Raw genomic sequence first — 15498 nt, forward strand, 5'->3', positions numbered from 1 at the left:
TTGTTCTTAAAAAAAAAAAAACCATGTTTGCTTGAATTAATAAAAATAGTTTTATAAAATAAGTAAAATAAAAAACTTGTTTGGAAGTTGTTTTTTCAAATTGAGTGTTTTTTTAATTAAAATAATTTTTAGATTCACACTTTATTAACATTTAACACAATTATATCAATTTTTAAAATTATTTGCATTATTTTCAAAATTATTAAATAATTGTAAATCATAAAAATACATTCTATGTCTCAATAGAGATGTATCCGTGAGGACATTCTCAAGGTATCACAAATTATTCAAAGTTGTGAACTTGGTCATTAAGTAAGAGGGTTTTGAGGTAGGTCATTAAGTAAAAGAGTTTTGAGGTATATCAATTTTCATATGTCAAGCATGATGAAACGCAAAATATGATAATTGTCAAAAAATTATAAAAATATTACTAAAATTATTAAAAATATTTATAATTAAATAAATTTAAATTATTAAATTTATATCATATTATCAAATAATACATCATTACCATATAAAATAATATATTACCAAATCTTATTCAAATCCTACAATTTCATTGAAATTTATATGATTCAATATTCTTATTACATAAATAAAATAATAAACTATTATTAAATAAAATAATATTGCCAAATTTGCTTCTCATTTCCGATGCCCAAACACTACCTGGGTATACCCATCATCATATGCAAAGAGATACCCAAGACGCGCTGCAAAGAGGAGACAACACACCCAGTCACCCATGCCAAAAGCAAAGAGAGAGAGAGGAGATTCATCGATCTTGTGATTGACGAGAGGAATCGAATGTCTCGCACCATAGTGACATCGTTGGAACCAAGGCATTTTACTTAATTCGTCAATTATTTGGGTTTCTTCCATCTTCATCTTCATCTCACGGGTCTTGATAGCTTTTCCTTTTGAGAGAATTTATGATTTTCTAAAGATTTTTATCAGTTCTTTTTCTCTGTATTTTTAGAGATTTTCTTCTGCATTTTCGAAGAATTTTTCTTAGGTTTTTTAGAAATTTTTCTTTATTTTTTTTTAGAGAATTTTCTCTTATTTTGATTTGAAAGCAGTAAAAATGATGCACTTGGTTGTTTTTCTCTACAATGAATGTGTTGGTGGTGGTGGTGGAGACCTTCACAAGGAAGGGGATGCCCTTGTGAAGACGAAGAAGATGAAGAACAAGCCTGATGAAAACACGGAGAACAACCCATTTTTTTTCTTTTTTATTAGAGAACACGGAGAACACCCAGAATAAAACAATACCAAGCCCCCAAATTTGTTTTCTAACGTTTTTTTGTTTCAGAGAACAAAAAACAGTTTTGGGAAACATGTTTAGTAACCTGAGTGACGTTCTGTTCTTGATGTTCTTCGTGTTCTTAAAATCCTCTATTTTTAGAGAACATCTTCAACTTGGACGTTGTATTTGAAAACTGTTCTGAAAAACAGTTTTTGTTGTTTTTAGAAACAAAATTGTATTTGGGAATTGGATTTGAAAACAGTTTTTGTTTTTGTTTTTTTTAAAAAAAAAACATGTTTGGTTGAGTTAATAAAAAAAAAAATCTTAGATCAAGTAAAATAAAAAATATATTTAAAGGTATTTTTTCTTCTATTAACTTGATATAGTAAGCATATAAATAATTTTTAAATTCATATTTTATTAAAATTAAAAAAATTATTCTCAAATTTATTTACACCAATTATAATTTTTGTTAACTTTTAGTAGATAAATATGAACATGGAATATGATATAGATAAATAAGGTAAAAAATAATTCAAATATAAATATAATTTTTATATCATTTAAAAATAATTATAGATTTTCTAATATAATTTAAAATATTATAAGATAAAAAAAACTATATGATATAATAAATTAAAAATGATTCAAATGTAAATATAATCTATTTACCATATAAATACATGTCAAAAGTTGATAATCATATAAATGTATCTTATAAAAATCATGTTATTATTTATTAAATATGATATTGCATATAAATTACCAAATATTAAATTTGATGTTGCATATAAATTATAAAATTTACAAGTTTTTTTATAATGTATAAATTATCAATTATTAAATATTATTTTACCAAATATTAAATCCAATGCTACATATAAATTACCAAATATAACTTTGCCAAATATTAAATTTGATATTTATTAAATTTGATGTTGCATTATAAAGGATAAAATTACAAGTTTACCAAACATGGTTCTCCCCCATCCCAATAACCACCAGCAAATCCCCAAAACCCAAAGCTCTCCCCTAAATCCCAATCATGGTCGAGGGTCGTCGGAGCTAGAGAAGGAATCTTGTTTAGTCTCGACGTCGGCGACGATGAGTCGCCATCCATTGACATTAAAGCTCCCACGGTCCGTCAACTGTAGTGAGGTAAGGGAGCCTTCATTCCCTAATCTCTCATCTTAATAGATGATGAAGGAGGTAACGATTGGGTTAATCGAGAATAGTTCTTCTTCTTCTTTAATCTTCATGGCGGACAAGATTGATGGTTTGAAATTGGGATTTGAGAATCTCAAAGTCGGACTCATCGTACCACGCACCGTTGCTCACGACATATCCACCTGTGGCCTTGCCCTTTAAAGCAACGCATGGTTGCTGACGCCTTTTACACCCACAACCATTCACTCACGCCAAGACCACCATAGTCATGGCTGCCATCTTCATCCTCTATTTCTAGTTGCTGAAGGAGAAGCTGCATGTAGGGAAACACAAAAAACCAGTAGAAAAAAACACGAAGAACAACTCAACCTTGAACAGTGAAGAAAACAACCAAAACAATTTTTTTTTGTTCTCTGAAAAGAGGCCTCTCAAGAACACGAAAAACACCAAAAACAAAAATCACCCTATTTCCCAAACACGTTTTCAATGTTTTTTGTTTTCAGTAACAGAAAACAGTTCTTGAAAACAACAACCAAACAACCCCAAGAAGGAGCTCGTTCTCCATGTTTTCATTAAGAGTGTTCTTCGTGTTCTCAAGTGTGTCACCCCTCAGTCTTCATTGTGAATGGCTCCACCAACAACCAAAACAAATAGAAAAATCTCTGAAAAAAAAAAGAAAAGAAAATTCTCTAGAAAAACAAAGAAAAATCTTTGAATAATCAGAGATTCTTTCAAAAAGGAAAACTTTCAATACCCATGAGATGAAGATGAAGAATGGACAAATCCAAATAATTGATTAATTGAGAATAATTCCTTGGTTCCAACCATTTCATTGTGCTTAGAGAGATTTGATTTCTTTTATCGGCGAGGGGATTGAAGATGAATGCATCATGCCTTCCCTTTTCTCTCTGTGTGTGGATCACTGGTGTACCCATCTCCTCTTTGCATATGGGGTTTGTGGGTATGCCCTTGTGGTGTTTACGACAGGGAATGAGAAGAGGCAACAGATGATACATTATTTTATATAATAATAATGTGTTATTTTATATATGTTACATGAATATTGAATAAATCCAAATTTATATGGTAATGGTGATATATATAGTCTATTATATAAATTCTAGTATGATTTGAATAAAAATGTGTAATGATGTATTATTTTATATGTTAATAGTATGATGTTACCAAATAATGTGAATTTAATGATATTGTATCATGAGTAGATTTAATAATATGGTATAAATTTAATGATTATAATTATATAATTATAATTATTTTTAATAATATTTTTATAAGTTTTCGAACTTTTTAATTAGCATATTCTGCATTTCACCCTATATTAGAGACATGGAAAATATAGTTAATGATCAAGACCACAATTTTAAATAATGTGTTGTACTTGCACCTTGAGAATGTTTTCATTGGCATATCTCGAGATATCTAATATACCTCTAATGTATTTCTAATATTTATAATTATTAAAAAAAATTGAAAATGATGGAAGTGATTTTAAAAATTGATGCAATTTCTTTAAATTTTAATGCAGAGTAAATATAAAAATTATTTATGTTTATAAAATGAAATTAATCGAAGAAAATATTTAATTTTAAAAAACAACTTTCAAGTTTTTTGTTTTACTTACTCTAAAAACTTTTTTATTAACTCAACTAAACATGTTTTTTTTAAGAACAAAAACTATTTTTTAGAATTCAGTTTTCAAACGTATATTTTAAAAAAAAAAACACTAAAAACTATTCTTAAAAATTATTATTAAAAACTATTTTTCAGGATAATTTTTTAAAAACAGTAACCAAACAAACCCTACAGTCCCATTTGGTAATTGTTATCAAAAACGGTTTTTTATTTTTTAGACCAAAAAAACTGAAAAGAATTGTTTTCTATATTTTTTTTTTCTATTTTCTATTTTTAGAAAACAGAAAATAGGGTGTTTTTAGATAACTTCTTTTAATTATTTTCAGTTGTTTTTTGAGACCTGTTTTAAATAATTATACAGATATATATAATAATTAAAAGTAAAGCTATAAGCATAAAAATTATTTTTATTAAAAATATTAAAAATAACTTAAAAACATTTTAGCTTCAAAGATACTGTGGACCCTGCATTTTTACATGCGTTCTCACTCGATGGCGTGACTTGTTTTTTTATTTGTTTAGTGAAAAATTGATTTTTTTTTTTTAAAAAAACTTGGAGTCGCCACTTATTTAAATTTTTTTTTTTAAAAGGAAAAAACAAAATAAGAAAGAAAAACCCTAAGTGTGGCTCCTGAAGGAAAAACAGGTCTGTGGGAAACCAAAGTCGGGTTCGGGGGTCAAGTTACTTATTGGGAAGGTATGGTGGTGAGCCGTAACACTCCTTTAAACCCGTATACATACGACCTCTATTAAACGAATCAAGGGAATTGTGGCAATTAATCAGTTAATTATGGATACCAAGAAAAATAATCAATGTACAAGTCATAATGAAAATCAATATACACAAAAATAATCATGAAATATAATTATAAGAATATATGAAATGAATAACAAGAGAATTGTGCAAAAATGATTTATCGAACTAAAAAAAAAAGGTATTAAAAAAAATGGTTTTCAAGAAATTTCAAAAGATTTTATAAAAAATGATTTTAAATTGATGATTTCAATTTATTTATTTACAAAAAAGAAGTTTCAATTTATTTTTAATTAATGATTTGATTCAATTTCATTTGTATTTAATTTTTCAAAAAAAAGTTATTTGTACTGATTGTATATAAAAAAAAAATTATTACGAAATTTTAATTTGGCAACAAATATTATTTTACTTGTTTTTTTTTAGAAAATAATGAAATTTTACAATTTTATTCACAAAATTATTTTGATTCATTTTCATTTAAAAAAAAAAAGTGATTTTTACAAATTATTTAAAACGACATAACTTTATTTGTAAAAGAAATTTTAATTAACAAGAAAAACAAAGATTTAAATCCTCTATTTCTGAAAAACACTTTTAATCACATTTTAATTAAGGAAAAAGAATTCATTTAAAAAAATATTTTTAGACAATTTGATTGAAAATTAATTTTTGGGGACAACTTTATTTACAAAACAATTTTTGGACAATTTTTATTAAACAAAGAAATTTTTGGACAATGTTATTAAAAACAATTTTTTTGAATTCTATTAAAAACATTTTTTTTGGATTTTTCTAAATGCATTTTTCTGAATTTTTATAAATAATAAAAAAATGTTCTTTTATTAAAAATAATATTTTAAATTATTTTTTTTATCAAAACACATTTAATTGAATTCTTCCTCTCATTTAAACAAAATTTCTAGTTTGTTCAATGTTCAATTATGTACACACTCAATAAATATATACAAACGAATATTTACAAGAACTAATAAAAATAAAACCAAATAAAAGTGAGAAATAAAATGTATCCAAATAAACTTACAACAAGCTCCATGTGTCATCAATTCGTACTCAGTCAATAAGATTGCAGAATAAGCCCATAAAAAAAAAAAAAAAAAAAAAAAAGCAAAAATGTAAATATAAAAAAATGTGTAGAGTCCAAAATAATTATTTAAGTTTCAAATTAGTTCAATAAATTTCAGCAATTAAAAATGGACCTAAATTAACAAATATAACATAACAAAAATATCTCACATGCCAATAGTCATAGTGCAAGATTTCCCTATTAATTACCAAAATATAGACACAATTAATCAAGCCTAAATACAATAAATTCAATTAGGCCTAAATTTAATATGTAAACCTAAATCCACAACCAAAATCAACCCAATTTAATATTCAAACTCACATTGAAAATATACTATAATATTACATCATATCCAAATTAAATAATTCAAATGAGTACAACCATATAGATTATTAACTAATTTAGCTCAAACTAACAAATTCTAAATTAATTCATCAACGGTAAATTAGCCCCGAATTTCATATTAATTATCTAATAATAAATTAACCAAAATTTCATATTAATTTATCAACAACAAATTAACCTAAATCTCATACTAATTAATAAAGCTCAAATAAAAGACTCACAAATAAACACAAATACACAAACCCAATTTCAATAATAATTAATATTAAAATAGAAGAAAATAACAATAAATTAGTTTTTTTTGTTTTTTGTTTTAATTTTTTAATCACATTAAAATAAATATATTTTATAAATAATAAAATTATTATATTTTTTATAACTTATTTTATTAAAATTTAAAATTAATTTTGTTAAATTTAAATTAACAAAAAAAAAATTATTTATTAAATTTAAACTCCGTCCCGGGCGGGGCCGTTGCCATCCACGATAATTGGGGGGTGGGGGAACCGGTGCCAAAAGAGAGAAGAGTGAGAGGGAAAAAAGAAATGGTGGGAATGGTGTGGAGTATAAGAGGAGAGAGAAAGAAGTGGGTGAGTGAGGGTAGGTAGAAGAGAAAAAGGAAGAGAGAGAAGAAAGGAAAAATCAAATAATAATAATAAAAATAATTTACAAAATAATGAAAATTAAAAATTAAAGAGTGAATAGACTTAAAAAATACATGTAATTGAGATTTAATCAAAATTAATATAAAAATAAAATTAGGACAAATTTTGAAGTCTACGATAGGGCTTGAATTTTTGTTTAGATCAGTATAGTAGCAGCGATCGGTTGCTAGGTGCCAGATGAGAATGCTCTGGTCGAATTCTTCTCCAATGCTCCAACCTAATCTAGAGAAACACCTCATCTTTTCAAGTGTCCAATCTCCTCTGTGAGCACATAATCGCTTGCCTTCCTTAATGTCTGAGGCACTCTTTGATATCTCCATAAGCTGTTCAAAGATCAAACTTTTCAAATATTTGGGGACAGCATTTGAATTCTTAGAAGAACACTCCAACATCTGAGAAATGCAAAAAAACTTCCAGACCTCGCTGAACTTGGTAGGCAATTTTTTGAGGCTGTAACTTAGTAGACTGTATTGTGCCATGGAATCAGACCATCTGTCGTTTCCAGGGAATAGATAAGGTAGTCGGAACCTAGATATGGCTTCACAGATCAAAGTCACTCGTGTTTTTTCTTGTTTGTTCAACCAACTGATGGTCCAGTCAGAGGAACACAGTAGAATAATAGAATAGATCTCCTGAACAATTGCTCCAGCCAGCAACAACCATGTTATAATCACGTCAATGGTTGAGTACTCGTGCTTGTCAATTATCAAGAAGCCCATGATTGTTGAGATTGCTGAAAATAGACAGATGAAACGGCGTATCAAACCCCATTCATCATAAGCCACCATTGGCTTGGTATAGAAGATGTCATACATGAATCCAAGCTCAATCTCAATCACTTCGAAAGCTTCTGTCCAAGATATATTCTTGAAGAACAACTTGCTTGGTTCAAGATCTGTCGGCTCAAGGACGACATCTGTAAATAAACGCTTGAACTTGGGGAAGAATTCATTAGCCTTTTGCAAAGGGGCTGCAGCTAGGATACTTTCATTTCTGGGGTCTGGCGAAGGTATATTCACCACCTCAGATTTTTCACTTTCTGGCTGGCATGAAACACAATATCCCTCAGCTTTCTTGCAATCACACTCTGTCATGAATGCGGCATAACCGACCCCATCATACTCTGCCATGAATGCGGCACAACAAAGCCCATTACACCCTGCCCTGAATGTGGCACAAGCACAGCCCCCGACCCGGGGGGACCGGTGGCACCTGGTCCGTTGGGTGGGGGGCAAGTACTGGTGCGACAGGTCAGTGGGCCCTGCATCTGGATGAGGATTCGTGGAATTTCTGAAGTGATCGTTGCTGCCGGACCTTTGAAACCAAGTTTTCTCCCCATATTTGATCAGTCCTGTCACAAACATTGGCATGCCTAGAACATTGAGTGGTCTGCCGTTCCAGGACCTTAAAAGGATGCCCAATGCCCACAAAAACTTCAGGAGTAGCTGAATCGAGTGTCTTTTCCAGTGTTCATTGTCTTCCAAAGAATAGGCTGTGATGGTGTCCGGGCCTCCAAGGTGCTGTAGCAGAAGTATTAGCCAAAATGCCTTTATCATATTGTTTCCTTGGCAGTTGAAGAGTATGCCAATAACAATATCAAGTATCGCATCTTTGGGTTCGTAAACTAACCAAATCAAGAATCTAAGCCATATTGCGGGTTTATATTTTCTCCTGCTGCCCAGGAGGATGAGATCAAATTGCAAGAGGAGGCTGAGTAAAACCATTAAACGGAGCAGCCACTCATTAAGAAATTCTATCGCAATTACGGGGAAAATTTCCTTGACAGTCCTCCTATTCATGATGATCATGCAGCTAATACCTGAAAACATAAAAAGAAATTATCAGATTAATACAGATGATCTGAATGTCAATTGATCATTAGAAATGGCAGAGTTGAATAGACTTGGAACAGAATTCATCATGCTCGAAACCTAAACCTTTTGACACATCTCAATCATACAATATTACTGTACTATTTTCTCTTAGATATTACCCGCTCTAAACCCAATGAACCTTTATAACTTTAAAAGTGTGAGATATATCATAATATGATTCATATACAATATAGAAATTGTCCATTCTAAACCCAATGGACCCTCATAGTGTTAAATGAAGGATATCACAATGATCCCCATATAAACACAACATTCTTATTGTTTTGTAGGATTACGGGATGGATATAAAAAGTTCCACAGCAGGGTTGATGTTAGGGATCACATGTATACAAGTATTGCAGCGGAGAGGGAATTGCTCATTTCCATGTAGATATATTGTTTGTTTTAGATGTAACGCGTATTTACATGATTAAGAGAAGTTGTAAGCTACTACAAATTTTTTTCCCTCTAACAATAGTATCACATTATTAATAATTCCTTAAGTAAAAAATTCAAATTTTTGCCTTCCATGAGCACATTTTTGGAAATGGGGAGTGATTTTTTTCAGAGGATGTTTCTGATTTCAAATGGTAAAACTAAATGCACTTTTGATTTCAAATAATGAAGGAAACTAATTACTTCACTACAAATCAGATTCCGACTTGCTTGCCTGGTTAATAGACAATGGCACAACCACATTACATTACAACAACTACATAGAAAAATGAGTTTCTCACCAACTAAACAGAGCTCAACCCAACACCCAAACTAATTCAGAATTCCACAAACTTACAAATAACAACAACTTCAAACTCATTAGTATCCATATGGGCTAACTAATAAGGATCAAACGGAAGCAAATTTGTATGTAATTGAGAATAATTTAGGCCAAATAAAACATACCCACTTTTCTCCGAGTCGGAATGTGATGTGAGGGACAGAGACACTAAGAAGTGTCATGGGAGGTCAAGAGTACAAGCAGATATAGTGAGTGAAGTCTTCCCTCCGTCATTTTTTTTTTTGTGTGGCATCTTAGTGAGACCCACTGATTGGGTTTAAAATTGCAGATTCAGTCTCTCTGTCATCACTTTAATCAGGGCGGTTCTGGATTTTTGTTCAGAAGTAACGTCGATCTCTCTGGCATTTAAAATAGAAAAAGGTGCAAAACATTTTATTAACTTCTGCATTTTAGGTTGGTCCCAAGCGGGCTCCAGGTGGCCCGATATTTCTCTGAGATCGACGAATTAAATCCAATTGACCTTATTAATCTTTATATATTAATATTAAGATTTGAACTAATTGAACTCAGAGTGGGAATCCATCAATGCGGTTTGTTTTAATTTAATTACAATAATCTTACCTACTTCATTTTGATATGTAAAAAAAAGAAAAAAAAAACAATTTGTTTTCTTATTAATTTAAGTCGTAATCATAAACCTAGACATTATATGCCAAAAAACACAAATAATGTTATTATAGTAGGGATGACAATAAGTCAAGTTTTTCTACATACTGATCTCGCTTTGCGCATAATGAGAAGGGTTTGGGATAAAAATAAATTAGTTTGAAGTGAGTTTGAGAAGTTTTTAAAACCCCATATGGGTTTGGGACAAGTTCATGTATGATTTTGTTTCACTCCACCTTGTCTCGATTATTTATAATTTTAAATAAAAAAATATTTTAGTTGATTTGTTTTCATTTTTAAACATAAATAAAATATTACTTTTCATAAAAATAAATTATAAATATTTATTTATTTATAAATTATATTCATTTTTAATGAAAATTTTAAAATAAAAAAATAAAAATGAAAATTTTAAAAATTAAACGACGCCCTTGTTTATTTTTTTTATTTAGTTATCTTGGAGATGAAAATAAATATAAACAAATGGGATGGGGTTGGGGTTAGGGGTGAGAGTGATCCATCTCAAACCTAATTATAATGTTGTATATCCATTTCAAATCATATTATTAAAGTTGTTAGTTGTTATGTCATCATCATAAGTTATGTTTGGTTTTTAGAAAGTAGTGATGAAAGATTAAAAAATACTAAGGAAATTGATTTTCTTATGTTTTTGTATCATATGAAAAATATAAAATAAAATTAAAATTAATTAAAAATGTATACATTAAAAAATTATTTAATCTTTATATTAAAAAGTTAGAATAAGTGAAATAAATTTGAAGTGACATATAAAATATTTAATTATTTAATGCCTTCAATTTTGTTTTCTTATTCCTTTCACTTTTTTCATTTTTTTTATATTTCTTTTATTTTTTTCCCTTATATTTTCTGAATCTAATGCTAGTCATAGTGTATTTATCAAAACCCCAACAACTAATGCTAGTTATAATTATTTAATTTTTGTCTAAAATGATGTTGATTATATTAGGGTGTGTTTGATAGTGTCACTATTCGAAGTGTTTTTAATAAAAATATTTTCTCTAAAATGTTTTTTTAAGAGAATCATTTATCAAGTATTTCTGTAAGAAACATTACAAAAGATTTTTCATTACTATAAATGTTTTTTTAAAATTTTAAAAGCATTTCCTAAATCTTATCAAACCTCTAATTTTTTTTCAAAAACAAAATTTAAGTTAAAAGTGTTTTTTAAAAACGCTCCCAACGTGACTCTTAATTACTATGCATATCTTGATTTTCGGCTAAAACTACTATTGCCTTTGTTGACTTTAGTAAAACAAAATGCACTCCTGACTTCACAACAAACCAGATTCCAACTTGCTTGCCTAGCAAATAGCCATTGGCACAGCTACATTACATTGCATCACAACAACTACATAGAAAAATGATTTTCTCAGCAACCAAACAGAGGTCAACCAACACCCAAACTCATTCAAGATTCCACAAATTTACAAATAACAAGAACCTCAAACTCATTAATATTCACATGGACTAACTAACAAGGACCAAACCGAAGCAAATTTGTATGTAATTGAGATTAAAAATTGACAATAATCAAGATCAAACAAGCAGAAATAGTGGGTAAAGATGAAAAGCATTTTAGTGAGATCCACTGATTGGTTTCAAATTGCAGATTCAGTTTCTCTCTCATTACTTAATTAGTACTGGTCTGGAGTTTTGTGGAGAAGTAACGTCCGCCCATCTCTCTGTTATTTAAAATAGAAAAAGATGCATTTTAGGTTGGTCCCAAGCGAGCTCTGGGTGGCTCCATGTCTCTCCGAGATGGACAAATTAAATCCAATTGACCTTATTAATTTTTATGTATTAACATTAAGATTTGAACTAATTTAACTCAGTGGGAATCTATCAATGTCGTGTCTTGATTTAATTACAATAATTGATCTTACTTCATTTTGACCTGTTTTGATTCCTCTAGACAACAAAAGACGTACAATTTTTTTTCTTATTAATGTAAATCGTAATCATAAAGCCAGACATTATATGCCAAAAAACTCGAATAATATTATCATAATAAGTTATTTTAAAGCATATTTAAATTATAATGTGGTATGTCCATTTCAATTAATCATTTTATTATAAAGCTGGACATTATATGCCAAAAAACTTGAATAATATTATCATATTAAGTTATTTTAAAGCATATTTAAATTATAATGTGGTATGTGCATTTCAATTAATCATTTTATTATAGTTGTTAGTTTTTATGTCATAATCATAGTGTATTTATTTAAAATCTTAATTACTAATTACTAAAATTAGTTGTTATAATTATTTAATTTTTGTTTGAAATGTCATTATATCTCTTATCAGTGTATGGATAACTATCTATTGAGCACAAGTTTAGGTTTGGCCTCAATGGGAAAATAAAATGGAGCACAAAACAACCGATTATATAAGTTAAAGTATGTATCTTAAGATTCAACTAAAATTACAAGTGCTTATGTTGATTGTAGAGTGTGTGGTTTTTTTTTTTTTTTTTTTCATTTTTTTGGTTTTTTTTTTTCATTTTTTTTGGTTTTTTTTTAATGATTTTGCTTTAAAACTATGGTTATTACTATTGGTTGTAATGCATTTTGTGATTTTGGTTTGAAACCACATAGTTTGGAATGGGAAGAAAGAGGTTATAAAAATAAAAACTCTTAAAACCAATATTAGCAATGATGATTTTTTCACATTAGGAAAGAAAATTTCAAGAGAGCTCTTGACCATGAGGACCAAAAGAATTAGGGTCCGTTTTATCATATTTTTTAAAACTTGCTTTTAAAAATGTCCATATCATATCATTTTGTTTGTTCTAGGCTCAAGTTCTCATATTTTTAAAACGTGTTTATTTGATTAAAAATAGTTAATACATATATAATTTCAATAACTTTTTTTTCTATACAATGTAAAATGTCACAAGAACTATCTCTCATATTTTAAAAATGTGTTTACTTTGACTAAGAGGAGATTATATATATATATATATATATATATATATATATATATATATATATATATATATATATAACTTTAAAAACCTTTTTTCTACCCAATGTGGAATATCATAAGAACTATTGTTAGCTAAATCAACTCATCTTGATCCTGAAGCAGCCCGATTCAACTCATCTTGATCATGAAGTAGGTCATTTATACAAAGTCCATTTCAATTCCATACTCAAAATAATTGTCCAATTCAAACTCAATATTATAAGCCTATATCAATAATATGGGGTTGAGTTTGAAATATTTGGTTTGTCATAAGATAGAATAAATTATTTCACCACTTATCATATCCTATATTTAACCTATAAGGATATGATAAGTGGTAGGATATAGTATTCGCTATTTTTTTTTATATATCTTGTAGGATATGTTAATCTTATAATTTAAATTTATTTTTCAATCAATTTTTTATTTTTCTTATACTACTTAATTTATAAAATAAATTTTTTATTGTAAAATTAAATTTGTGATTGAAAAAAAATGTAAAATATTATTATAAAATAATATTTATATTTATATTAATTAATATATAGGTATATATAAATTATTTTTTTACATTGAATAACATAATATAAAATTTTTTTACTTATAAAGTTTAAATATTTTAATCATAAATATTGTTATATAGAAGAGAAATTTCATATATTTTTTCAATAGAAAATATTAGAAGGTAATATAATTTTATTTAAAATATTGAAAACTAAATACATATTTTATTTTATTTTATCCATTTTATAAATTAAATATAAACATGATATTAGACATCTCGATTGAATATACCATCTTAAAATATCATATCCATTGGATTTAATATTTAACAATATTATATTTCATTGAAAATCATATGGATATGCATTTCTTATCTTATAAGATATGATATGGTAGGATATATATATTTTATCTTATCATATCCAACCAATAAAATGTAAGCCTATCCTCCTCAGTTCTCATAATGTAGGGAATCTGAATGTCCACAGGATTTTTGAGGGTTTCATGAAAAATATGACTTCTTATTGAAATTCTTGAAAAGGTTTAGTCTAGGATCTAAAAAACATTAAATTAGAACAATTAACATTAAATACTTAACAATTAACATATAATACATACATCTTCCAAGTTATTATAACAAGTGACTTGGAAGAATGCCTGAGAAAAATCGATAAGCTAGTGGACAAACACTCGTAGACATCAAGTTGGTAAAAATATTTCTTCTGTATAGATATCATATGCATTCATAATAAGAAATGTTTATTTTATGCTAATGGAAAAGTACCTTTGAACAACCTCTAATGGAAATTTATTTTTGGAGTCAGTCAATGTTGATAGAAAAATACTTCTGAACATCCTGTGATATTGCATGATCCCCTCCCCCACATCACTTACGAATCAAATGCAATCTTTTTCTTCTGTGTCTTCAGTGAAGCTCCACCAAGTCATTCCATTAGACCTTCAATATTTTTTGAGATTTTAGCTATTGCTTCAGTTCATTCTCTCTAACTACAAACCAAAATTCCACAAAGCTTTATTGTTCATTCCAATTCAGCTCACACCATAAGACGAATATGATGAGTTGGAGGAATAGAATTTTGGAATTCAAGGCAAAGGATGTAGTATCAAGGGTGATAGAGAAGCTTTCTTTTCTGCTCATTCAAGAGCCTACAGCTTTGGTTGGAGTTGAGGAACAGCTCCAATTCATTGAAAAGGAGTTGAGTACTAGGATCCATGGTCGCTATAGGATGAAGGAGTTAATGGAAATCGCCTATGATGTGGAGGATGTCATGGATGACCTTATACTCAAACAAGCAGCACGGGAAAGGAAAAGAGGATTTCTGAGGAGGTTTGTTCGATTCCTCACTTAGATTCATTCATCAATATCAACTTCATAGAGAGCTGGAATCGATTAAGGTACAACTTTCCAAACTAGCTCTTTCTGCCTATGTTCCTATTCTCCGTGCTCATGATATTGATATTGAAGAAATAGACTAGGAATGCCAGAGCTCACTACAGGATCAGAATATGGCCAACACAGTTGTTTCCCCAATCATTGAAAAAGTTGTAGCTTTGCTAGCTCAGGAATCTCTGTATCCCCAAATGAAAAAGAAGGCCAGGAGATTACAAGACAAATTTAGCCTGATTAGTAGTGTTTTGAGAGAATTAGAGTCAGAAGAGTTGGATAATAGAGGAATGGCTTGGATGGAGGAACTCTTTGACCTTTCCCGTTCTGCGGTAGATGTAATTGGGTTATTCATCAACCAACAAGAACATCTCAGTAGGA

The 15498-nt window shown here is 28.8% G+C and overlaps 1 protein-coding gene across 1 annotated transcript; it reads right to left on the minus strand.

Moving 5' to 3' along the window:
• Positions 1-2289: 2289 nt before the first annotated feature.
• LOC117915294 lies at positions 2290-14947 on the minus strand. Its single transcript, XM_034830847.1, has 4 exons — positions 14884-14947; positions 7340-8739; positions 2664-2726; positions 2290-2394 (listed from the first exon to the last, which is right to left on the minus strand). Exons 1-4 carry the CDS (start codon positions 14945-14947, stop codon positions 2290-2292), a joined length of 1632 nt encoding a protein of 543 aa, XP_034686738.1.
• Between the last annotated feature and the right edge of the window lie 551 nt (positions 14948-15498).

The sequence above is a fragment of the Vitis riparia genome, chromosome 5 (assembly GCF_004353265.1).
Source record: "Vitis riparia cultivar Riparia Gloire de Montpellier isolate 1030 chromosome 5, EGFV_Vit.rip_1.0, whole genome shotgun sequence".
In the NCBI taxonomy this organism is placed as follows: Eukaryota; Viridiplantae; Streptophyta; class Magnoliopsida; order Vitales; family Vitaceae; genus Vitis; species Vitis riparia.

Bases quoted from the DNA above. Each gene is read 5' to 3' on its own strand.
- LOC117915294 (XM_034830847.1), bottom strand. From the start codon at position 14,947: ATGGATCCTAGTACTCAACTCCTTTTCAATGAATTGGAGCTGTTCCTC. The intron at 8,740-14,883 runs GTAGGCTCTTGA...TTATGTTTTCAG, and splicing joins CCTCAACTCCAACCAAAGCT to GTATTAGCTGCATGATCATC. The intron at 2,727-7,339 runs GTCTGGAAGTTT...CCCTACATGCAG, and splicing joins TGCCTACCAAGTTCAGCGAG to CTTCTCCTTCAGCAACTAGA.